The sequence below is a fragment of the Mauremys mutica genome, chromosome 5, assembly GCF_020497125.1.
Source record: "Mauremys mutica isolate MM-2020 ecotype Southern chromosome 5, ASM2049712v1, whole genome shotgun sequence".
Lineage (NCBI taxonomy): Eukaryota > Metazoa > Chordata > Testudines > Geoemydidae > Mauremys > Mauremys mutica.
In genome coordinates, this window is record NC_059076.1 from 69,940,654 (window position 1) to 69,968,000 (window position 27,347).

The 27,347-nt window shown below is 38.6% G+C and overlaps 1 protein-coding gene across 6 annotated transcripts in view; it reads right to left on the reverse strand.

Moving 5' to 3' along the window:
- Window positions 1–27,347, reverse strand: part of MARCHF1 (membrane associated ring-CH-type finger 1) — a 410,845-nt gene that overhangs the window by 74,565 nt on the left and 308,933 nt on the right. For all 6 annotated transcript variants that reach the window (XM_045018073.1, XM_045018075.1, XM_045018067.1 and 3 more), the window contains one exon: window positions 16,856–16,906. Coding sequence is in view for 5 of the 6 variants with exons in the window: in XM_045018075.1 (XP_044874010.1) it covers window positions 16,856–16,906 (51 nt within the window). In the remaining variant the exon portion in view is untranslated. The remainder of the gene's footprint in view (window positions 1–16,855; window positions 16,907–27,347) is intronic.

Genomic DNA, 27,347 nt, shown 5'->3' on the forward strand with positions numbered 1-27,347 from the left:
GGTTCAAGTCAAAATTCTGTTCATTGTAGAAAATCAAGAAAATTGCTAGCTAAACTTGGAATTACCAGGACTATAGTTTCCATTATGCGTTTGTATTATAGCAATGCAATTATTCTGAATTGTGATTCCTTCTTAACTCTTTAGGACATATTTCTCAGCATTATCATTTTGTTAGTAAAAATGTTGCCTAACTCCCTGAAAAAGTAATGCTATTTCCTGAATCAGCAGCCTAAGCAACTGGAATTGAGTAAAAGCAAAAGTGAGCACAAATTTAGGTTTCCAACTATACCAAAGGTTATATGAAGTTAATTCCTGAACTTCCATCTCAAGCAACCGTTTTGTTTAACCATCTCCTTTCTCTCCTTTCAGCTGCATAACTAATGAACCAAGTCAAGTCATTTTGTTCCAAGCAGAATTCTCACAAAGAATTCTTTTGGGAATGGGGTAAGTCAACATTATGATGAATATTTGTATCACAGCAGAACCCCAGAAGCCTCAGTCAGATCGGGGAGCCATCGTGCTGGGTACTAAACAAACACATACTGTAAAAATGTATATCTCAAGAATTTATGGACTAGGTTTATTTGCTCTTTGTGCTGCAATGGGATTTAGAGGGATGAGTATCCAATCAACTGGCCTCTTAGAACTGAGACAGAATGGGCTAAAGCATACAACCACTGGGCTCAAGCTAAGATGTAGGGCTCTTCACAGACTTCTGTAAACAACTTTTATTTAACCAAATAGTTAAGTAATACAACACTGAGTTCTTACTTCTCCATTCCTGAGACTTCTACCTCTCAATTGATATAAAGCAAATAAAAGGCATTTGGAGAACATCTCCTTGCTGGTAGGAAAAAAAAATAGAAAAAACGCATCCTTAGGCAGAACTTATACTGGGACCTAGCAAAGCTCCACTAGTGCTCCTTGTGCTGGCTACAAACCTGGACCCCAATCCTGCAGGTTGATCCATGAGAGTGGACCCGTGGGCCCACGTAGAACAGCTTGCAGAATTGAGGCCTGGCTCAGCAGCAACATATGTAAATTAATCCTGCAAAAAATATTTGAAAACCATGTAATGTTTTCTGATCTAAAATCAAGAACACTGTTTCTTCCCACTTGTATGCTAATACAAGAGATAGGATAGTCCAGGTGGGAAGAAATGCAAGTGCTAGATGGCTCATCTGTATCAATGATTATTAACACATCTAGGTCATAGCTCCAATGTGCTTGCCAAAATAGGATAGCAAGAAAAGGCCAAAGTGCTAACAAACACTATCACAAGATACAATGGTTTGAATTACTTTAGCTTGTCTTAGGTGCTGAAACAGAAATGAAAAGAACAGCCTCACTGCCTTGTTACTTAATAGACTCAGCTCAAGCTCATAGCCATATTTGATGTTGCGAGATTTTGAGTGTTCTCCTTGAAAGCTGCAAATGCAACTGGGCTGTGATTCCACTCTTTGTGGGCTAGATTATACCCTTGTTTTACTAAACCATGTAAGGCAGTAAGGGGGACTAAGGCCCTTTCCCCATCTCATAAGAACATAAGAACGACCATGCTGGATCAGATCAAAGGTCCATCTAGCCCAGTATCCTGTCTTCTGATAGTGGCCAGTGCCAGGAGCCCCAGAGGGAATGAACAGAACTGGTAATCACCAAGTGATCCATCCCGTGTCGTTCATTCCCAGCTTCTGGCAAACAGGCTAGGGCCACCATCCCTGCCCAAACTGACTAGCCATTGATGGACCTATCCTCCATGAATTTATTTAGCTCTTTTTTGAACCCTGTTATAGTCTTATAGTCTCTTACTTGGCCTAATAAGTCCCATACAGATCTTGGATCTGGGTCTGGTGAGGAGTGCAAATCTGCTCTCCGGATACTCTTCTGTGAGCAAAGGGGCAGGGAGGGGGCAAAACCTTGGCTACTCCCATCCTACTTGCTGGCTGTTTATGAGAGAGATGGGAAGTAAACTGCAGTCTTTCAAGGACTGCAGTAATTTATTTGCCCTCAGAGAAAGAGGAGAGCAGGAAAGACTTGTGCCTCTGAGGGAAGGATCTGAGGCACAACAACTCCCGTGGCTCCTCCTGAGGTTGAGAGTGGAAGGAGATTTTGATATCCTTACAAGAGTTGGAATGTGCCTCGTTCTCCAGATACTCCCACTGGGCTAGACTGTGCCTTTGGGCACTGCCCAGAGACAAGGGGTCAGGCCTAAGCTGCAACACCCCTGGTCTTTGATTAGCAATGTGCCTCAGACACATCCCTCTGACTCTCGCTTCCTCAGAAACTGCTACAAGGATTTCACTTACACTTTTGAAAACACATTCACCTTAGGACAGAGACCACACATGGGAAGGCTCAGCCCAACAGAAACATTTCTGGGAAATGTGTGTGTGTGTGGGGGGGAAATAGGGGGTTATTATGAAGACCATTTTGTACCTTAACGACAACATTTGCTTCTCTGAAAGCCATAACAATATCATAATTGTACATATAGAAATGAAGGCCCTGTCCTGCAAACTCTCCTTCCACAGCACTGCCATTGTCTTCAGTGTAATTTCTCTAAGCAGGTGCCCTGTGGGACCAGTGTGACTAATAAGGGTGCCCATAGGATACCTGCTGATAGGTACATTGATGTAAATCAGAGTTTGTTACAGGAGTGGGTGGGTGAGATTCTGAAGCCTGCGTTGTGCAGGAGGTCAGACTAGATGATCATAATGGTCCCTTCTGACCTTAAAGTCTATGAGTCTATAAATACCAAAGGAAACAGTGAAAAGAACAGGAGTACTTGTGGCACCTTAAAGACTAACAAAGGCAAAATCAGGCTTGGCCACGAAAATATTTTCTATTTTCTAACCTGCGTTGGTTGCGTGTAATTTGTCTTAGTTGTGTTAAATTGTAACTACATAACTACTGAATGTATACCATCAAGTTGTTCATAATGCATATTAAGTGAGCAGTATTCTGTCTTTTCAATTCTGTGTGCATTTTAGTTTAATGTAGAGAGTAGCCAGTCTTCAAAAGTCATCAAGAGGATTTTCCCTTCCATGGAGGGCAAATACTATTCTGACAAACAGTTTTGTTTGCAAGCCTTTTCTTAAAGTCTCATAATACTTTTATAAGCTGAGCTTCTTGCAGGAACATTGTCCCCCACAACAGAAAGCTGTATTTCATCTGCTGCTTTTTTGATCTTTTGTATTTCTGAGGATGCAGATTGAGGAAGTTCCCATAACTGGGACTATAAAAATGAAATCTAAATTTAGAACTCAGCCAATTTGGGGTTTGTACCTTGTTTTTTAACAGTATGTCCTGAGGTTTGTACTCATGCTCTTGAGTCACTTTTGGGATCATCACAGGGTCAGTGGGACTCTGTACAGGGAGAACCACCACTTAGCAGGACTGGGGCCTTAAATTTGCCATCTTGCTCAACAATGAAATAGGCACATTAAATCTGATAAAAGTGCATAAAATAAAGTATGTTAAGGATAGGCATATCAATCCCTCAATTCAATGGATTATTATTTAAAAGCCTGCTTGAAAACGGGACATTTTACATAACTCAAACAACTTAAGCATCATGGTTATCCTGATGCTATCAGGACTGCTTGATACACATGTATGTATATAGTCTTATAGCTCAGGATATCATCTTTTTCTCTAAACGTATCTAGACAAGAAGCATATTATTTTAAGATGTGTGTGTGTATAAAATCTCTCTCTCTCTCACACACACACACACACACACACACACACACACACACACACACAATTTGACTTAGATGTGTGAATACATGTTGCCAACTTGCATGACTTCAATTGAGTGATAAAGTATTGTTTATAAACTGTTGGTAGGCATTTTGATTACATACAATCTGTACAGCAGGATGTATAGTATTTTTTCAAACACACACACACACACACACACACACACACAAGAACAGCAGTTTAAAACAGGTCAAGTCTAACCAAGAATAAATTGAAAAATGCATTACTCTATACTGGTAGCCCCTTGAAGTTGAAGCATATTCAATGCAATTTTATTCAGAAGTTCAAAAGTCAGGCAGAGACTTAGGAAAACAAATGCTGTTGTCATACACATTGTGAGCTTATTGTAAATAGTATATTCTACAAACAGCCACTGTGTGTTTTCTGAACAAATTCAAATATTTACACCAGATAGGAAAACAAACAGCAATAATTTTGAATGCTGCTGCATCAAATTTTAACTACATATGCTTTATTAATGTTTGCAAGAACAGTCTATTTTTCTAAGAATGTGTTTGTCAGCATTGGAGTTTTAGAGTTGTAATGGTTTAATATGAGCTATGCTACAGGTCTGCGCCATACTTTTTTATATTACCTGTTCTGTTTATCAGCAGGAGTTATCATTTAGGTGACTAAGATAATATTTATTCTAATATATTTTAATGCTGTTTTTGTAAACATAATATTAACTGAAGACACCTTTTGAAGCATAATTACATTTTAAGATTTATACATTTTTGGTTTTGTTATTTTTAAGAAGCCATAAACAGTTATTACATAGGGATAGGATATGCTCACTCTCTTACACATCTGAATAAATAAGAGCCTTATTATACCTCAGATGTATGCATTATTCCCATCAGACTCGACTGAGAGTTATGTTTAAAAAAAAGATAGAACACAGCCCTTTGAAAAGTCACAGTAATTCAGAAGAGAATACCCATTCAAAGGATTAGGGCAAAATTTGGAAAGGCATATTAAGAATCAGAGAGACGGGCCAGTTACCAGCTACATGCTGCCACTGTACCAGGGTATTTGGGATTAAATATTTATAATCTTAAAACCCAATCCTACAACTGATAGTGAGCAAACGTAGCAGGCCAGCCTATCAACTGCAGGATGTGACTATAGATACTTTTTTTTTTTAAACCACACTCCCAGTTCTGTGAAAAATACATGTTCTTTTTTAAAACCTAAGTCAGCAGTGGTTATTTGCATAAAGAGACTGCTCAGAGAAACAAAAATAAATGGAAACTTGCTGCTTTACTTAACTTTATCACACCACAGTGGTGGGAAAACTCCCCCTGACTAAAATGCGAAGTAAAGGAGGGGCAGAGCATAGCTCCATCCCATAATACATTAGGTAACCCAGTTAATACTATCACAACCACTTTATTACAATTATACATTCTGATAGCGTGTACTGTGCATTCTCGGATAGCTACACTGTTAAGGAAATGTGCTGTTTGCAGCTATAGAAAAGCTACATTATGCATGGCATCTTGAGTTTTGCTTCTATTGTGTAAATCAGCCACTTATATTGTGATAAGGCATGCTTAATATTTGCACCTCAGAGTGCTATATAGAGGGTAAACTAAGAATTTGAAAACCCAGGTGGAAGAATCTTCAGCTTTGATTGAAGGAATGAAATAGCTTTCCATATGTCTAACTTAGGATGGGTAGAATAGACTGTAAACTATGAAAAAAAATCTTCCATCAGTGAAGTCTGCTTGTACCATTTTTTTAAACCCTTAGACAGAAAGCAGTATGTAAATGGGAATATAGTGAATCTTTATAAATATTCCTCTAAAACAGTATCTAGGACAGATGCTTCAAAATACCAAATCATGTGAGGTCAGTAATTTGGCATTTTTAAGGTAATCATTAATTCAAACATTTAGCAGGTATGTCTTTGACATGCCAGTGCCCCTTTCATTGTTGTTTATAATATCATGAGAAGAGACAAAACTGATAAATATTTGGTGACAAAAATATTAGATAAGGTGAGATTAAAGGTACACCAAAAATCAGTTCCATCTTTCAGTCTCTGTCCATTGAGTGTTACTGTTCTCCACTTTCTAAACCAGGCAATGAGTATTACCACACTTCATCTTTCTCCCTCCCTCCAACTATAACTCAACTGAGTTTTATATGACAGACCCTGTGCCAGACTCCCAAAGAAAGAGTATTCTACTGCCTGTTCTGGGCTTTTGAAAAGTAACGGAGCCAAGCAAAATCAGACAATTTACTTTGAGTCTGAATTTCTTTTAATTGGAAAATAAGCACAACCTCCCATCAGGGAATTTTTAAGACTTTTTGCATATAGCTTCCATCACTAACTAAGGAGCACTTGAATCATAGTGAACATGCAGAAAGATAATTACAATGCGTTAGAAGCATTTCTCCCAAGAAGCATTTTAGTACAACCAGTCAGTCTCACAAACACATACATAAACATATCCTCAGAGGGTTATATTTCAAAGACAAGATTTGTTCCAGATAACCACAATGGAAAGAAATGAATCCACCAGATCTTTCTCATACCATCATATCCCTTAAATAATTCAGACATTTAGGAAGACAAAGAACAGTCGCAGAGAAACGACACAGGCAGTGAAGGGAAATATACTCTCCTGTGGTAAAAGACTAGATATGTTATTTATTTAGATTTAAATAAAGGCACTTAAAAGACTGTCTATCCCAGGAACTATTCGACCTTCCCAAGAGTTAAAAATACTGTCCCAATTCCCACACACCCCCCATAATTAAAAGAGTAGCACATTTGCCTACATACATACAAGCACCAGGCAGAAAAAAAATACAAATCAAATCTGGATATCTCCGCCCCTCACAGTTCCAATTATTTTCTATTTTCTTATTCTTATGTATTGGTAATATGGTAGTGCCTGGAGGCCATAATCGGGACTCCACTGTGCTTGGAACTGTACACATGACAGAAAAAAAACAGTCCCTGCCCCTAACAGTTTACAGTCTATTATTGCAAAGCTGTGGGAAAAGCACACTCATTGCCACTCATTGCCAGCAAAGCAGGTTTTACTTACCCTTCCTTCCTCCTCACTCCTAACCCAACAAGCACCACACATCCTCATGTTGTAAAAACAAGCACGCTTTTGGTCTTGCCTTACAAAGAGGATTCAAAAGACAACACAGTAAAACAGATTTCATGTCCCCCTTCCCGCCCTTTAAAGTGTCCTCTTACTACAGAAACCAAGGAACATATCTTGACGGACAATTAAATCAGTGTAAGGGAGGCAGAGTTACAGTAGTTGCCCATGCTTCCTAACTGTGGCATCAGCAAAAGGCTTATTATGAGTGCTGTGTCTTCATTAATTAACAAAAGACTGATGAACTCCTGGGCCCATTGAAGTCAATAGCAAAAACTCCCATTGTCTTTCATGGGGCCATGATTTCTCTCCATGTCCTTTTTACAAAGAGAAAGCTAACAGAGATCAGGCTGCAAAATACTAGGGTTTACTCAATCATCTACACTGAAGTAAAGCTACTGCTTTGCCTTGTGTGCACTTGGATTTCACAGCGAGACAGTTTTCTCATGTTAGCTCTCTCATAGAAAAGGACACACTATTTGTACTAGTGAAAACTTACCCTATGTGAAAGATGGCAATTTTCTGCAAAATCCTTGACAAACCTTATTGAATTAAGTTTAATCCCTTTGGGGTCTATTGTATTAAATATGTAATTGTTTATGTATTACTGAATGTAAATTTTATTGAAGGGGGTGTGTGCTAATGTAATTCCTTTGGTTATCAACTCTTTCAAACTTCATTCTGGGGAGGGGGCCCATTGTCTGGCTGATTACCTATTCGTGGTCTCTTCAAAGATCCAAGCAGGATTATCTAAAGACCAGCAGAGAAAGAAAGGACATTGGGCCAAACAACCTGAGTTTAAACTGACTCTTCGCCTCTTCCCTAGATCCAGGAAACAGACAGGACCTCCAGTCGACAGAGGGCCCCAATGCTTAAGGAAGGATTGGAAGGACTTTGGTCAACTGCAGCCCCATAGGATTGGGTTCTTGTTCAGCGCAAAGGGGTGTGATGAACTTTAAACCACAGGAAAACCCCTGGTTGTGGGCTGAACAACTACTCCTGCTGGAGTTGGGGGGTGATCTCTGGTAAGCTATCACATGTATAGGTTCTTTAATTGTTTGAAAATATATTCTCTGTAGTGTTTTTACCTTAAGAATAAAATAGACTTGCTTAGACAGAGATGTATGGTAACTTACATCTGTGGGCAATTACACTGTTTTTAGTCTCTGAAGAAAAGGCAAAATAAGCCTGTTTAGACAATCTGTATTTTACTGGGAACACCACAATGAAAGCGGGGAACTGTTCAGCCTGGAACTACAGGCAGGAGAGAGACATGTCTCCATCCAAGAGAGGCATTAGAAGATTGCTAGAAGCCTGAGAAAGGCTGGACCTCTGAGGGGAAATGCAGATGTAGTTGCCCTCAACTGTGAGGCCCTATAAGGCTATATTTCCAGTAGCAGTTAGAAACTGTTGTGCCTTCTGGGTATAATTAGCTCCTGAGTTTGTTTCTTTGCTTCAATATCTTGATATCCTGCTCAAGTGCTTGGTGTCCTAAGTTCTATGGAACTAGACTAATGTGAAATTCTTCCTCACCAGTTTGTTTCTACATTTTCAGTTAAACTCAGGAAATGAATTTCTATCTCTGCATAAACTGAGTTATGTTTTTAAACTCACCTCCAGAGTCCTAACGACTATTACTACAAACAATGCTAATCTTCTCCCCTCTAATTTTCTGGGTCCTTACATCACATAAATACCTGATTAATTACCTCTGTGATGGAGCATATCTACAGCATTTGACAATGCAGCACAGTCTTTCATCAAGAGTCTGCAAAATGAACTAATACAGTAAGCAAAGATATAAATATATGTGATTCTGTGAGAGATAGAGATGAGAGTGAGATAAAGAAGGGTAAAAATATATAATTATTTAAAATGAAACTAGCTGCTGCCATATTAAAAAAAATAAAGTTGACCTTTAGTGTAAGTAACATGGACAGAAAAGCTACTCAGAAAAGATCTTATCAAATATGTTGCAGTGAAAGACACTACAGAGCAAAGGGTAACAATGAAATTTGACTAGAGCCTAAAAATTCTTGACTAATGCTTTGTTAAAGTGGTGAAAATTCCTTTGCACATTGTCACACTAAAATTTTCAACATATTTCTCGTTATTTTACATCCCTGAAATTCTACTTTCCTATGAAATCTGGTGAAATCACCGTTTTAACATAAAAACACATAAAAATATGAATTCTGAAATGTCTTCAAGGCAAAATGCCCGACTCTCAAAGTTGGCCATTTTTCTTTGAAAAATATCCTTTAATCCTGAAAATGAGTCCATTTTCATTCATAATGGTACCAGGTTAAACAAGTCACATAACTGGGCAAATACTCAGTGAAATTATGAAAAGTTTCATATTCAAAATAAAATGTTCATAAACTCACTTAAGAATATTTTCCCTTTTTCCCTCCTCTCAAATATTTCATTTACCTGTAGACTTGATTTTAACCTGAGTAATCTAGTTGGACTCACATGCTATAGATCCTGTGATAGCAATGGATGTGCTTAAAATGAAAAACAGGCAATATTCCTATAAGTATATATATTGGATTATGTGCAATCCTTTGCTTGAACTTGGACATTACTTGCAAAGGAAGTCAGATAGCTACAGTTGGTGCCTGCTGTGAATGACCTAATAATTCTTCTCTATTCAGTCATTAAATGTCCGCAAGCTGTAATGAGAGTCAGACAGAAATACAAGTAGTGCACTGAAACTCATTTCAGTGAGAAAAAGGGGTTGAGCATCTTTATGCATGACTGATTTTCAAGGAGTTCCCTTCCCTGGGATGACAGATAATGGAAAAATAAAAAAACAACTTTAATTTTAGCCTCTTTCTTTCTTTATCCATGCAGATGACCAGTGGTAGTGAATATCTGGCAACTCTAGCAGTGCACAGAAAAATCCAGAGTACTACTAAGCCGCCTCCAGAAGTGCTACAGAAATTAAACACAATCATTTCACTACTTGGTCATGGTTAAAAAGACCATCAACCAATTGGAATAGTCCTCGTCTACATTTGTGGCAGCATGTAGGGTACATGTACACCACAGTGAAAAGCAGGCTGCAACCACACTGCGGTTTGTAGCTACATATGACAGTTAAAGACTCTGGCGGGGGGAGGGAGGAGGTGGCAGGGAAAGCAGGGTGCTTGCTGCCAGCAGCATGAGGAAAGTACCCAGAAGTGGGTCTAATTCTCCCCTGAGAGCGGCTGTGCAGGGGAAGAGCAACTCCTGTTCCTCCCCAGCCCGGCAGGGACTAGCAGTTAGGAGCCTCTGGGCTGGAGCACTCTCAGCAGCACACGGGAGGTCAGACCCACCACCATCTCCAGAAACCTCCTGCAGCTGCAGAAAGCTCCAGAGGTGCTGCTTTCAGAGCCCACCTGTGAAGGCAGCACATAAGTGAGTGTGGCAATCCAGCGACCTCCCAACAACAGCTTTATGACCTCTCCACAACCCCCTTTTGGGTCAGGACAAGGGATATAAAATACTAAAAATGGTTAACTGGTTAACATTAGTCTTACAGATTAATCGACTCTGATTGTTAACCCCCAGCCACGCGGGCCAGCCGGCCAGAACAGCCCCAGGCCACGTGGACTAGCCGAAGCAGCCCCAGCCCCTCTCCCTTTAATTGGTTAACCAATTAAACAACACAATTTTAATTGTTTAAACGGTTAACTTTTTTAACGGATATTTACATCCCTAGACAAGACCGTCCATGGTTCCAACACCCTGAAATTTTGGATGTAAACATCTGAAAATGTGAACTTGACTACTTTTCAAATCCTATGGCCAAGAAATTGACCAGAATGGACATTACATTTGATAGAGGAAGTGCCTAGGAATGGACTGCCACTGGAGCTACTGCTGAAAGGAACTTCTCCAGAAACCCAAACAGACAAGGCAGACAAGAAGGGAGCCCTTGAGGGCTAAGGCTCTAAGGAAAGAGCCAGGAAACCTGGTTATGGTGTGTGAGGAAGAGACGACTATTCTTACACAGACTTTGCAATAAGAGACATCAATGAGTGAGAGTGTGTTTATTATAAGATGACTCAATTACAGGAACTACCCCAGCTGAAGATAGTTTCCTAGGATTCCTTGAGAAGCATGGCAGGATAAAACTTGGTCCGAAAGGAGAAGGGCACTAGAAGATAGTTCACTTGCTGCAACTGTAATAGATTTGGCCTAACATGCCCAATGGATTTTCCCTGAAACCAACCACAATTGAAAACAGGCATCAGTACTGTGCAAACCTACAGACTGAAACTAGAGGATTATGGCAGGCAGATAACATTAGTTCCATGCATAGATTATCCTCTACTTGATTTTTAAGAAATCTTTTGCAAAAATCAGACCCTCCCCCATTGTTTGCCCTAATGCTTAACTGTTTGAGGACATAGAAGTATCTTTCAAAATGTTAGTGCCAACTGTTACACATTCATGATCCATTTCTGTCCGAAAGGTTAACAAACAACAATCATGAAGAGTATGAAATGTGGGTGACCATATGAAATGGAAATATTAACGATGAGCTGCCTTCTAAGCCTAGGATAGTATTTCTTCCTCTCTGGACTGAGTGCACCAAGTGATGTGAAGATTACTTCACAAGTTTAAAACAAGCTCCATGGCACTCTAGAGCACTCCTTGGCAGATTTATAAAAGTCAGCATGGAAAGAAAACAGATGGATGAGCAAAATGGTTAGGAGAAAATAAGAATGGCTTTTTCCTCTCCAATTCCCACCCCCAAAACCCAAAATACAATTTTCATCTTTGAAATACAATGAGGTATTTCCAGAGGTTTGATTAAAATATTGTAATAAAAAGATTACATACCTATCTCTCGATCTAATGATAGTACTTACTAGCGTGGGCTGGGAAGTGCCAAAATAAAATGCTGGGACTTGGATCCTTAATGGATAAAAGACCAGCTGCTCTTCTCAATGACCTCAGATAGAGTTCCACCAGTGTTTCTCTCTTGAAGCCTAGCCAGCATTGCACACATCATCATTCCTCAACTGAACACAAAAAGGTCTTCTACATCTTTCCGTCCCCCCCCTCTCCCCAACAGTTTCTTTGTTTACATCTCAGTGGCTGTGGTTTACTTTGGGGAGACAATAGGAAAAAAAAACCTTCTTGGATTCTCTAGTAAGTCTGCCACAACGGTGCCTATTGTGGTAAGTAGTTTTGTGCTTGGAATTGGACCTTCATATAGTATGGGGAACAATGAATAGATGGGAGAAACCAAAAGCTGTCAGCAACATGAGCTAGATTTGAACAGAGAGCCACAAGGTTAAAGATCCCACATTCTATTATTAAGGTAGTTTCACCTGAGTAAGGACTGCTGGACATGGCCTGTAGTGACTGGTTTAAATTTTGAGGGTTATGCTCTACACTGAAAGACTAGAGACTTTCTTGTTTCAAAATGAATGTTCATAATAAGTAGAACAGAGCTTGTAACTTTCACCAGACCTCTCGCTGAAGTTATAAAAGAAGCAGAAAGTTAAACAGCTCGGGCCAGATCTACAGTATACATCAGTGTAGCTTTATTCAACTCAGTGGAGCTATCCCAATTTACACTGGCTGAGTATCTGGCCCTTCATTTCATGCCCACAGTGGGCTTCTATTCCCCATTTCTGATTGTGGGATATTCATGACATGGAAAACTTACTAATATGAGCAAAGGAGGAAACTGAACAGCATTTTGCTATTTGGTATCCTTTTATTAAACAAAATAAATCTCTTTACTCCCTATGCAACACTTATTAAATTGAACCGTTTCAGGATTGCTAAATGTCACTCATTGTGCAGGACACTCAGGCATTTGGCAGCCCTTTATGCATCCCCACAGCCAGCTGGAACCTCACACATCTGGCTGGGCTGATGCAGGAGCTGTAGTAACTCCTTTTTTGGCTGCCACAGACTACTGTGGTGCCTGCATTTCAGGCATCCTCATTAACTCTCCTTCTGTGAATGCCAGATTAGCATAGAGCTTCAGGATGGGGAAATGGTGGAGGTGATGCAGCAGCAGCATCTGCTAGTACGGAGGGGAAGGCCACTGGACCAAGGTGGAGCTGGAATGGAGGACTGAGTGGAAGGATGTAGAGTCTTAAAAGGTGGCAGGTTCGAATGGAAAGTGGAAAAAGTGGGTGAGACTACCTCAGTCCCCTCTTGCACCCAACATCCCTCAGGGTCCACTACTATTTCTGGCCATAGCAAAAGTCCCACCTAGTACAGCACTGAGCATGTTGTTGGGCAAGCATTTGGGTGAAGTTTGCCCTGCTGCTGCCCTCTAGTTAATCAAATTACTTCATTCACTAGGTCCATAAATTGGCACCTTTCACCAGCAATAAATCTACATCATTTTCTAAGGTGACCTTTAGAGTCAAGTGCATATTACATTTATTGACTCTGTTCCCAATAACTATTTTATCATCAACCACTCATAAATTGACACTTTGTTGTTTTAATTTATGTATAAACCAGGAATTACCACAAGTACAAAAATCAACTTCTAATGAATAAAACTTTTTCCTATAGCTTGGTTAAAATACTTCAGTGAGCAAATTCTTATTGGGGATTCATATATAAATAAGCAAAATATGTATATTAGAATATAGAATATCTCATTTTAGAATATTTTCTGCTCATAATCCAACAGGAAATATAGATATATTTCAAAGTCCCATAACTCTCTCTGCTTCTATCCCATATTCTTTTCAATTAGAATTTGGTGAATTGTTATGATGATTAACTAAGCTAATTACACATTCTACATAGCTACAGGCCTCAGGGTGTATGACTATACTGCATCTGTGAGCAACCCTCCCAGCCTCGGTCTACATGTTAGCAGGCTCATGCTAGCACTCTAAAAACAGCTGTGTAAGATGGTGCTTAGATTTATCGCTTGGACTGTAGCTCAGGCACTGAAGCCCAAATCCCACCACCCAAACCTGTGCTTCAGAGCCTGAGCACAGCCCAAGCTGCAATGTGTCACACAGCTATTTTTAGAGCATATAATCCAAAATGAGCAGAACATGTACATATTTTGCCAAATGCATAATCAATACAATGAAACTATTTTACTACCAAGATGTTGTCTTTAATTCAACTGAATACACTACCCCTATGATGGATAGTCAGAGCCTCAACTCAGCATTCCCAGCACGATCACAATTTATTTATTTATTTTACTTTATTTTTCAGTAGATACTTTCAATGTAAAAAAAACAATTCATGGCAACTTCTAGGTAGATGCAGGTTTGAAGAAGTTATTTGATCAGTCCACAGAAAATGAAATATGAATCTGTATTTGCTAAATCTTTGATACACTGAATCTCAAATAGGGTCTGATCGAAAATCTATTGATGTCAACGAGAATCTTTCCATTGGGCGTTAGGTCAGACCGATAAGATATAGGTACCCCCTCCTCTTCCTTCCCCCCATTTCTACAGAAATACTACAGACAGAAACCTGTAGAATAAAAGCAACATACTTTGATATTGTATTTCATATCACTAGATAAAGACTTAACGTCTGGTCCTGCACCAATGAAGTCAGTGGGAACTTTGCAATTGACTTTGATGGGTGCAGGAACATTTTTAATGAGAATAGTCTTGTTTTTTTAATTTTGCTCTAGGAAAAAAATATGCTGTACAACTAAGCTGTTTTGGGAATCATTTAAATTAGATCAGGTTTTGTACCACATTATATTAATCTAAAGCCATGTATTTTCTTCTTAAAAAACATTTTCTGAAGCAGAAAATTAATTGGAAACATTGGCTCCCCTGTCAAGTATACTCCAGCATATTCCCTATTAGTGGAATATATAATGTAGCTGGTCAAATGGAATATCATGCTACAGATAAGCAGGAGACAGCCTAAGAAAGGGCAAGTCTGGATAATTTAGAAAAACAGACAACTATGTATTGTAAGTCATCATAGATTTAGGTATTATAACTAACCAGGTTCAAAATTAAGGAGGCACTGAGCCACAATCTCTGGATCCTCCCAAAGTCTGGGAGTATTAGGGTTTTGAGTTTAGTTCAGCATGTAGTAGAGTGAAGTTTGAATCAAAACTTTCCCAAAAGTTCAAGAGAGTCTTTGCATCTGGGGTATCAGTTTGGGCCCATATATAATGACACTATTAATATTCACACACAACACTATGTTTACATAATATTAAGAATTTGTCAAAAATTAAAAAGTGAGGAATTCGGAGTTAGGACCAAACATGCCTAATTGTAATTTCACTGCCAGAACTAAGGGTATCTGTTATTTAGTTCAGCCTTCTATCATGAGAGGTACCTGAGCTCATTCTTCTTATTAATTATTATTAATACTTTGCACTTCTATAGCCCCTTTCATTTGAGGATCTCAAAGCATTTTACAAGCATTAATTAAGCCTCTCAGAACCCTTTCTACAATTCAACACCGGTCCTTTTCTTTTAGCCAATGGTATGAGATAAAGGCATGACAGACTAAGTTAATACTTAGAGTTTGAGGCTCAATTTTGAATTTCCTGGCTTTTGTTGGTTGGTATCTCACAACATTCAAGTTATTACACCAATGGTTTTCATCTGTAATTTTTTGTGTTATATGAGACCTTAAAACATAACAAAAAGGTGCCATGGAAGCAGATGAGAAGAGATACAAAACATTATGCTGTCCTTTGAGCTGATACCTACATATATAATTTGGACAGACTGATGGTGTATTTATTAATACTTTAAGGGGTAGATCCAGATTTTGATCTCTGTTACATCAATGTAAATCAAGAAGAAATTTGATTATATCAGTTGAGTTCTCTCAGCTTTACATCAGAATAAATGATATCAAATGTAAATCCAATATTTAATAGACAATTCTAGTTTCTTCTGATGGACACACAGTCAGGTAAATATGCATTTTGCTACTGGCACTATACTAATTCTGATATTGTATAATGTGTACCCAATACACTGTAAGTACAGATATTGATAATTATACATTGTAATGTAACATACTAATTACTTTATTCTTTCCTATAAATCTTTAATTAAACTCACTAAAAGAGGAATTTGACATCATAGAATCATTACAAAAAATCCTGAAAGAAACAAGAGACTATATCATACTATACACTACAGTGGTTTTATCAAAGCCGTAGGTTTTGTTAAACAAGAGCAGAAAACCTTTTTAGCCTTTGAACTGCTGTCATGTAACTTAAAAATTACTAGAGTGAGCATTTTCAAATCAAATGTTGCTATGGGGATAAAACCTTTTATTGCAGGGTCCAGCGCACCGTACATTTTTGTTAGAGAAGGATTGAAGACAGTGTTCAGATCTGGAACAGGTATAGGATGGGGTTTGAAATTAGATTATGGCTAGTACTTGGATTTGGCTTCTATAGTGCCAAAACCTTTGGAACTGCTCTCATGAGATTTCAGTTTTTAACTCTGTTTTCTGCCATTTTGGACTTGACATTTCATCCACATTTGAACCAAAACCATAAGAGTTGCTTAAATCCATGGATCCAAGTCTGAAATAGACACACTCTTATTGCTCCCAAGAAACTGAAAGGGATCTGAGATTCTACCACTGGCCCATTTCTGGTGTAAATTTACTAGCTGTAAATCCCTGTAGATGGGACTCCTATAGCAAAGGCTGATACAATCATAACTGCAATACATTGAACACTATGGTCCCATCATTCTAGAACTGAGTAAGAAATAATTCTGCCTTAGACCAAAGATGACAGCATATTTCCCAAAGGTATTATACTGAGTGGTGGAAAAAAGATTGTTATGTATTTTAACATGTTTTACATTGCAATGAAAGCATGGCAGCCTAAAATTACAAACTGGGGAATACGAAGAGAATCTCAGAATATGGATATCTGGGTAGTGGAATAAAGTACTGCATTACACTTAATAAATTGCTGTGACTTGGAATTCTATATAAAAGTAAATAAGTTAACATATTCCACTTACCTTTGAAATGTTACTTGATCGACTTGTAGAGCGCCCTGGGGATTTGTCATTCTGGAAAACAAAATTGGACGAATTACTGAATTAGATGTAACCCAGATTCTACGAGCTCAGACTGAGAAGAAACTGAACTCTTTAATTTTGACTGTGAACATACTGAGTTCTGTGCATACACTTGTGTGTTAGTCCACACGTATATTCTCCAGCAGCTCAGCAACTGGCTGCCAAAATTGGTCATACTGTGCATGCTAATAAAAACTGAGCATGCTATAAAAAATAGAGTTAATTTGAATTCTGAATTGCTGTTCAATGTGGCCTCTTTGTTTGTTTTTCCATGAACATTTGAGCGAAGAGGTTTGAATATGCATTAATGCTGGGAAGTGCTTGGTGTGAACACCCCTATCCACATGTAAACAAAGATACATTGTGCACAAATATAGGCATTCAATAGTCCCACTGATCTCTGTTTATGACATTTCAATCATCCATTTACGGAGAAGAAGTGGCAACAACATGTAGCGTAAGTGACCAATCACACACTGTGAACAACAAATTATGACTCGTCAGAGACAGTCACAGTAAATAGCTCACAAATACTATATATGCTTAAATATACTAGCATAAAGTGTTTGTTGAATGATTACTAATAAATCAAATTGTATTTGCAGACAATTCACAGAAAAAGGGCTACACTGGTTCAATTAACTGTTCAGCAATAATACTTCTGCCACTCTTGTATCAGCTTAACTTAGTCTGAGAAAAGATGCCTTCTCAAATCTGGATCTCCCTTTTCTAAGAATTTTATTTTGAAGCATAGAGCTCATCCATTCACTGCACCTACTATTTTACTGTTGTATGTTGGAGACAGTAATGTTTTTATGAAGTTAATACAAAATCAATATTGCTGTTGCAGTTACAGTTTGTGCATCACCTTAATAAAAAGTTTGGGAACCACTGAGATAACAGATGCTCTTTTAGCTCAAGTGATTTAGTCTTGTGTTTTTAGCACTTAAGGTCCTGGATTCAATCCCCACTGCACTGAACATTCCCCACTGTTGGGGAGGAAGGTCTCTGTACAGGCCCATAATTTCCTGCATGCCATTTAGAGGTTTAAGTGGGGTACCTTGAACGTAGGCCCAGAGAGTCCATAATACATTTGGCATGGATATAAAACTGATGTTTGAGACTGTATATTTTTTAAATATTTTTTTCCCTAGAGTAAACACTGAAAACCTACATGAATAGTGCCTGGTCCAAATTCAGATCTTCTGGGAAGTAATAGTGACCAGAATCAATCCTGTTTATTAGCAGTATCACACCAGCATTTGAATCCACCATTTGGGGTGATAAGAAAAGCATAAGATTATGACTTCCATAAAATATGGGTTTTTTTTCCACATTATATTTTTCAGGTTATATTTTCTACCCTATTTTTAAAATATACAGTCTCAAACATCAGTTTTATATCCATGCTACATGTATTATAGAATCTCTGGGCCTACATTCAAGGTACCCCACTTAAACCTCTAAATGGCATGCAGGAAATTACGGGCCTGTACAGAGACCTTCCTCCCCAACAGTGGGGAATTGTCAGTGCAGGGGGATTGAATCCGGGACCTTAAGTGCTAAACACACAAAACTAAATCACTTGAGCTAAAGGATCATCTGTTATCTCAGCGATTCCCAAACTTTTTATTAAGTTGACGCACCAACTGTATTTGGACGCACGAACTGTAACTGCAACAGCAATATTGATTTTGTATCAACTTCACAAAAACATTACTGTCTCCAACATACAACAGTGAAATAGTAGGTGCAGTGAAACCAAAGTCAGCCACTAATTAAAAACACAAAAGAAAAGACTCTCCCGCTAAATTATGTGCTTCCAAACTGCTAGCACTGTACATAATTAAGATGATGATGACCTCGAGTGGCTTTGCAAAACCTTTCAATTCTTGAGGCAATTTTGGAGAGGCAAAGTCTGAAATAATTTTCAACAAGAAACTTGTTGCATTGTTTGCTCTTAATTGCTGTCAGTATGGAAAAGCTGTTTTTCACACAGGTAGGTGGTGCAAAATGGTAAAAGCTTTTTCTGACAATGCAAGGTACTCACATTTAATCCCTAAACAAAGTTTCCAATGACTGGGAAGGAAATCTCATCTTCAGAAAACTAATGCATGAGAATTAAATGAACTCATTCTTTTTTTTTGCTCTCCAGAGAATGCTGATTTTCTGAGTTTACTGTAAATTGGGCCCCCAATCCAGTCAGATTCCAATTTGGGGAAGTAACATGAATATATTTGGTGAAGTACCGATAAGTGTGTTTTATCTGATGCTGTCAAACATGTTGTCAGTGCCATTGAGGTATTCTGAAAGAAGTGGAGATGTTGGTTACTTCATTCTCAATTAGAATTTAACGAATGTGAAGTTTCCTCTGGAAAACTTTCAATTTGTCTTGCAAAAATAGAATATTGGTATTACTACCCAGCAAAGATAAATTAAGAGCATACAATGCATTAAAGATATCCTCAAGATCTGGCCATCCAAGTACCATTTCTGAAGCAATCTGCCAAATCAGAGTTAACTCCTGACAGAAACGACAGCAGTTTGTTTCTAAGTTTTAGAACACATTCCAAAACTTTTCCATGAGACTACCAACGCATTTCTGAATGAAGCAGGTCAGTTTCATCAGTTGTGCCCATCTCAGAACACAAATAGCAAGTAAACAAGAATTCAAGTGTCTTGCTTTGACAAAGTTTACTATTGTAATGGCACTATTAAGAACGTCATGCTATTCTGCATCCATTTGTTTTGTTTCCAGTGCTTCACGGTAGATAATGCAGTACACTGCGTTAGCATTCAGTACAACTTCTTTAGTGTGTTTCATAGTGGCAGCTCCGTCTGTACAAATGCCCACACAGTTTTTCCTATTTATATTGTTGGTGATTATAAATTCATTTAGCAGTCAAAAATTTTCCTCCCTTATTGCATGAGGAATTTTTCTGGATGTTTTTTCCATTAAAGTCCCCCTCTCACACAAATGCTACTTCTTGGCTTTTTGAGCCATGTTAGTTGACTCATCCAATTGTAGTGTGCAGGTATCTCTAGCCTTAATTTCTCAAAGACCTGTGTTTTGATATCAGAAGCCATATCTTAAATTCTTCTGTGTACAGTGTTGTCAGGCAGCGGGATAGTTTCCAGTTTTCGGGCAGCTTCAGTACCAATCATGACTTCACAGGTCAATAGCTGCTGGAAGCAGAAGTTGTTCTCCAATCATGCGAGGTGTTTTATTTTTCATTATCCTCGATGATCTGAGACAGGATGCCCCCAATGGTGCTTCTGACACTGTTGCACCTTTACATAAGCAACTTTGTTGTTGCATTTTTTTCTTGCTGTTTATCCGTAAAAAGCAATTTACCAGTTTATCAACTAAATAAGGATATCTGGTGTTCAGATGCTGCTGCAATTTTGATGGCTACATGGATTCATTTGTTAATACCTCAGAACAAGCCAGGCACTGGGGTTTTTGATTTTCTCTGGGACCTACAGATCCAAAATCAAATTTTCAAGAATTCTCATCATACCTCTTGATCACAGATTTTGGCACTTTCATTCTTTGTTCACTCTTTGTTCCACTGGATTCTTTACTTGAAGCATGTATACATCTTAAGAAAGGGATCTGTTTTTAACTGTATTTATCACTGTTGATTCTTTACATTGGGAGAGAACCTTTAAAGCAGATACACTGCTTGCTAGGAGCTGTCATACAGTCCTGAGGCATGACTAGCACAGTAGCTAAACAGTGCTGAGATACGGTAATGAGCAAGCGCAGTAGTGAAGACAATCCTAAAAGGCCTAGCAGCCCCAGACTTTTCTGCTTTTGAACACCCATGTTTATATTCAGCATAAACACTTCACCTCGACACTCATTTGCATTAAATTTTATATTTTTCCTTTTTTCACAAAATGTAAGCTTTTACTATACTATACATTGATGCTTGTCTATAACTATGGCCACACTGCTGTTTCTAATGTAAATATCAGGCATATTCTACAATGTCACAAGTGTTATGCTGATGAGACAGTTGTTAATGATATTATATGAGAGTTACTTTGATTTTTCAACAGCTTTGAAAAGTTTCATAGGAGATAGCCGCAGATAACCAGCCATATTATTAATGCTCATAATTTAATTTCTGATGCCAAAGTTATGAAATTACTCTGAAGTGAAAATTGGAAACTGACACAGTACATGCAAAAAGTGTTGAGCTCTACTCTGATGATTGAATAACAGCTGACCTTGAACACTTTGGTATGCTTACGTATTCTTAAAAACCCAATTAAAATGAAAATATGTAAATTTAGAACCAGGAAGCAAATCACTGTGCTGTTTAAGGAAAACTATTCTGTGTTATATTGAGAATTGCTGTCACCTCCCAGCACCCATTTAAATAAATCCTGAAATATGGCGACCCATCTAGAATCTTTCTGCAGTCCACTGGTTCATCAGGACCCATCGTTTGGTGACCATTGTATTATCTGGTAGCAGTAGTAGGCTCTGTTTCTTTCCTGTGGACCAGCCATAAGATGGGGACGCAAGATACACTGAAATAATGGGTTACGTTCATAAGTTCTGTAAGCCCTAAAATTCAGATTTATGCACTCACACAGCAAATCCACATTCAAGCTGAGTATTTATATTTTGAACTACCAGGTCTGCTAGCACAACTAGCATTCTGGGGTTGTGCAAAAGCTTATGCACCAACAATGACCTATAAAAAAAGGAGGAGCAAATTACGGACTCTGTTTAAAGATCTGGCAGTAGAACTTTGTACTTCTTTCATGTGAGTCGCTTCTAAGGTGCATCACAGCAAGGCTCCCTCTTGCAAATCTTACAAAAGTGAGTACCACTCCTTCATTTCCCCTAAAGAGATGAGGATTCCTATGCCTGAAATCTCCTGTCATCCACTCCTTGAAAAACACCAACTCAACCACTAAATCATCCATCCTTGAAAACTCCAGGTCTACCTTACTGCTGCATGCGTGAAGAGAAAAAAAGAGAAGAGAGACTTTGTGGTAACATGAGCAAATCAATTATTTCAAAGAAACATCCAGTTATCCAGAAGAACACCAAAATAAAATTAAATAGAATAAAAGTTAAGATGGTTGAGATTATGTAGATTAAAAGTACAGTTCCTAACTCAAGTCCACATTAAACTAGGTGGTACGTGCTTATAGGGAGAGCATAACAGAGCTGCAATGAAGTTATGACTATAGAAATTTGCCCTTAAATGACTCCTAGTGTAACACCATATATAATTTTGAAGCTGAATTTCAAAATCAATGTTTTAGTTTCTTGAAATACGTTTTCTTGTTGATGAACTTATTCCCTTTCATGAAAGAGTAACTTTTGCTGAAAAACAGCCTGTGTTTTTCTGCACACCTAATATCATTTTACATTTAAAAGCTATTGTAAAAGAAACAACCATATGTTCAAGCATCAATTTTTATTCCTATTTTCATACATCAGGAAAGTTTATCATCATGTTCTTCCTAATATGTCTCTTGCAATAAAAACCAGCATTAATACTTGACAATTTTATAAGACCTCATAGCATGAATTAGTTAATGTCTGTAAAGTGCTTTAAAAGGTGTAAACTTGTTCGCTCTCTTTTTAAAAAATTCAAAACAAAAGGCTTTTAAAGCATATTATATCAATTACAAAACCACAACACTGAAGAGACCTACAATAAAAAGTTTCATACAGCAGCATTTAAAATATTTTATTATTCCATAACACCAATGGTAAATTATACTGAATTCCTTGTAGTGGTAATTTAATAGTAAGCATTTACAGTGATTTTATACAGTAAGCCAATTAACAGGTTTTAAGGAAACTGTGACCCTATGTTTCTGCCTGGAGTTCCACTCCTCCAATTCCATACTTGACCCTCTCCAATCCAGCTTCTTCCACTTTGCACTCCAGCTCTCACCAAAGTCTCTAACGACTTCTTCCTAGCTATAGCTGAGAACCAGTACACCATCCTCATCCTCCTTGAGCTGTTAACCACCTTTGACATCACTGACCATGCTCCTCGTCTTGAAATTCTTGTCCTCCCTTGGCTTCAGTCCTCTCCGGATTCTCTAATTGCTTCTTCCTCCTTCAGAGGGTTCTCCTTATGCCCCTTCCAGCTTTCTCTTGGGGCTCCCTAGGGCTCTGTCCTTGGTCTCTCTCTTCTTTCTGTACATATTATCACTGGGTAATCTCATCCATAAAGACAAATTCAACTACCATTTCTATGCACACAAATCACAGATCTACCTCTCTACTCTAGACCTGTCTCCTTCTGTCCAAACTGAAATCTCACCCTGTCTCTCTGACATCTTCTCATAGATGTCTAGCCATCAGCTCAAATTCAGCATAGCTAATCAAGATCTCTTAATCTTTCCCCACAAACCTCTCTCTTTTCTCTACTACTTGGGACAACACCACCATTCTACCTGTCACTCAGGCCTAAACCTTGACTTTCAACTCTCTCTGGATCCTCACATCCAGGTTATACTTAAATCATGCATTTTCTTTTTGCATAATCTCTAAGGTGCAGTCTTTCTTATCCATCCACAAGGCTAACACTCTTGCCCAGGCTCTCATCATTTTACAGCTTGATTAATGCAACATCTTTCTCTCTGTCCTTAAACAAATGCAATATTGCGCCACTCATATCTATTCAGAATGGTGCTGCAAAAATCATTTTCCTAGCCCATTGATTTGACCATGTGACCCCTTTGTTTGCATCCCTCTACTGGCTTCCCCTTCTCTATCATACCAAACTTAAGCTACTTGTCTTCACTTTTCAAGGCCCTTCGAAGTCTATCCCTGCCCTAGCTATCATTTCTCATTCACTATCGAATGCCCACTGCTTACCTCCAATCATCCATGATGCCAGCCTCCATCACCCACCTGTTATATTTTCAAACAAACACCTTCATGCTTTCTCCCATAGGTCCGAAATAGGTCTAAATTGATACATTCCCATGTTTCAGTAAGGAAATGGCATTTTCTGATGGAACAATACTATACTGGAAAATTTTCAACCAGCTCTAGTCATGCAATACTATACAGCACAATCCAAAGGACCATACAGACTGCAATATCTCCTCTCTTCTGTACATTGGGATATCACTGTTTTCAACCTTTTGCATCTTACATCATGGTCTAGTGGGCTGACTGTGAGGCTAAGAGCCATGAATTTCTGAGTTCCATGAATTTCTGAGTTCTAATCCCAGTCATGCATTTATTTGCATCATAGTCTCAGTCATTTAACTTATTAATTAGTATTATTAATTAGTAATTATTAATTATTAATTAGTATCATCCCCATTTTAAGGTGATTCAAACACATGCTTACTTATTATTGTTATTTCACAGGGGCATTGCGACAATTAATTAGTCTTGGTGAAATCACTCTGAATATGTAAAGTCCAACTCATAAAAGCTAAGTAATAGTATGATATTCACGTATACAGGTGCCACTTGTTACTTATCAAGGCTTGTAAGTAATTCTGGAGACAACATCCATGACGATACCATGTGATGAGATGAACATGAGGAATTTCATTATGTCCAGGTGCCACTGGAAGATACACAAAAGAACAAATCTAGTGCTGTTCAGGAAGTGATGCAACGAATCCAAAAACTCACTTTGGGCTTTTTTTCTGCAAAAATGAGAGATTTTAATGAAATTTTAAAAGATTTGGTTCAGTGTGAAATTTGGCCAGAAAATATTCAACTTTACATGCCTGTCTACCCCACATAGGCTTTCCATCTCAGCTAGCTAACATTATGTGAGGCCCATGTCTGAAGAATATAAAACTGAATGCAACTTTCTACAATGCTTTTGCTCTGTTGCTCTTACCTTGCTGCCCAGAGGCCCTTTCATGCTCTGGTATGGTACGAGGGTATCCATAGCATCCTTTAACAGCCAGAGACCAACCCATGATTTAGCTGAACTACATCTCTCTGCAGTCCCTAGCATTAGTCTTAGTAACTTCTAAATAATAAATTCAATTTTAAAGCCACGTATCTGGTTACTTGTACTGGATTATATCCAATTATAACTTCTCATGGGATATCACTGTTGGGCAGTCAACAATGGATGCCATCCTTACCCTCTGGCTCCTGGTGGAATTGCACCAAGAATTTAACTCATTGCCTCCTGTGGCATATATCAGCATCAAACTGGCTTTTGATTTGGTCAACAGGTCAGCACTTTGGCTAGCACTGAAAAGAATTGGTGTTCCTGATGTTCTGCTAAATCTGGTGAGTGATCTTCACTGGAACTGGTGCAAGAGTGCACGTTAGTTCACAGTATTTGCCACATTTGTACACAACCTCAGGTGTGTGGCAGAGATGCATTCACACCTTGGCACTACTCTATCGAGCCATCAACTGAATATTAGGACTTGTAATTCCACATGCTGGAATCCAGTTTGGGCAATAAGTGTCTACTGACCAAGACTATACTGACAGACAGTGTTGCCTTGCTTATGGAGAAGTCAGAGAATTTTCGCCCTGCTCTCCAAGGTCTCTCAGACAAGATTCGCACTATGGGACTGAACATTTCATGACAGAAGACCAAGGTCCAGAACCTCTGAGCTGGGCCACCAGAATCTCTAGTGCAGGTAGGGTAAAGAACTTGTCAGTGCTCTCCACTGTATATCTACCTAGGTTGCAAACAGGTCAAACAGTTGCAGCAACCAGTATGTTCTTTAATGAATAAGTTTTGCTGCCCCCTCCATGAAGTCCAGGTCCGCTTATGGATGCAAACACATTTTTGCACTGAGATAAAAGTTTGGGAGCTATTAAACCTGTGTACTACTCAGGAGTGGTGGAAGCTCCCTAAATGTGGGGGGACTACTGGCACTTGAACCATGGCCCTTCCCCCCGAGTCTCCACCCTTGCCCCACTCCTTCCCCTAAGGCCCCACTCCTGTATCATATCTTTCCCCAAGGCCCACCCTCCTCTCCAGTCCCTCCCCCCATCACTCACTCTTATGGCCAGTAAAAAGTGATGGGGCCATTCCGGCGCCCCTTGTACTACCTGTATTGCTATATGAGTCAGAGACCCAGACCCTCTTATAGGCAGATTTGGGAGTTGCTAGACACATTCCATATTCGCTGTCAGAGACAAATCCTGGGCATAAAGTGGTTTTACTTGTGCAATGTATCACAATCTCACAAAGATCTGGCTTTCCTTCAATTAGGACATTGCATGCTCTTCAGCCATGTTGCCAGGATGAACTAAAGCACCCTAGCACAACGTGCCCTCAAATTGTCCATCAACATGTGAATGGGTGCATACCCTGACCCTAACTGGGGCCACCTCAGAGATCTGACCAGGATTGGACCAGATCCAGGAATTTCACTACATGGTACCTGGTGCAATGACATCAACTGTAGTTATTCTGGCTAGTGCAACAATCCTTAGTAGACTATTCATATTTGATGCTGATGAAGATGATGCTGATGAAGATGAAGGTGTAAAAACTACTCTGAATATATGCTTTTGGTGTCTCTCAGGGACACCATTTCTCATTAAGCATTGTTTAAATTATTTTATGTTAAATATAGTTATTATATTATGGGGAAACCACACACACACACGACTGAAAAATGCTTTTTAGCGTGACTGTTTTTTGTTTTAACTTACTATCCTTCTCCAAAGAAGAGGACAGAAAGGAAGGTTGATACCATCTCACAAAGGGAAGGATAAGATTTTGCAGTAGAGAAAAGTATAGTAAGTTCCAAGGCTTTGGAGAGTTAATTTTATTTTCTAACATTTCAGTTGCATAAATTTGAACATACTGAAATTTATTCACAGTGGAAATTACTTAGACCTGAGAAACACAAAGGTCTTAACACAAGGAACAAGAATTAATGAGTATTCTTTAAGCTCTTTTGAATTATTCTTACATTTGAAATAACCTACCAAAGTACAATTAATAACATAAGGCTGAGCATATCTTCTGAATATCCTTTCTTTCAATATCTTGAGTCCAAAAGAGTGAACAGATCTTTGACCACCAGGTAAGATAGCATATACTTTGTGAGTATTTGGCAACATTTGCTCCAATTAAAAATAAAAATTGAGACTTTAAAATACAATAACTCAAAGAACTGTTTTAATTTCTAACATGTACAAACCTGAGTTATTAAAGCAAATATTAGCTTAAGGAACCCTTAGTGAGATCATTCTAGTAGTAACAGGCTGAGAGCTGCAGAGAACTTCATTGAAAAATACTCTAAAATGATTACTTTCTGGGCTGATCAAGTTGGGACAATAGTTCAGTATTTCTGCTAGGAAATTCATGCAGTAATATTCATGAAAACACTGAATGGGCTCATTCATCTTCTCTTGATAGTGGCAGTGTCCAGGATTTTGTTATCACCACAGATAGATATAAATTCCCAGTGGGAGAGTTGCATTCCCCACCAT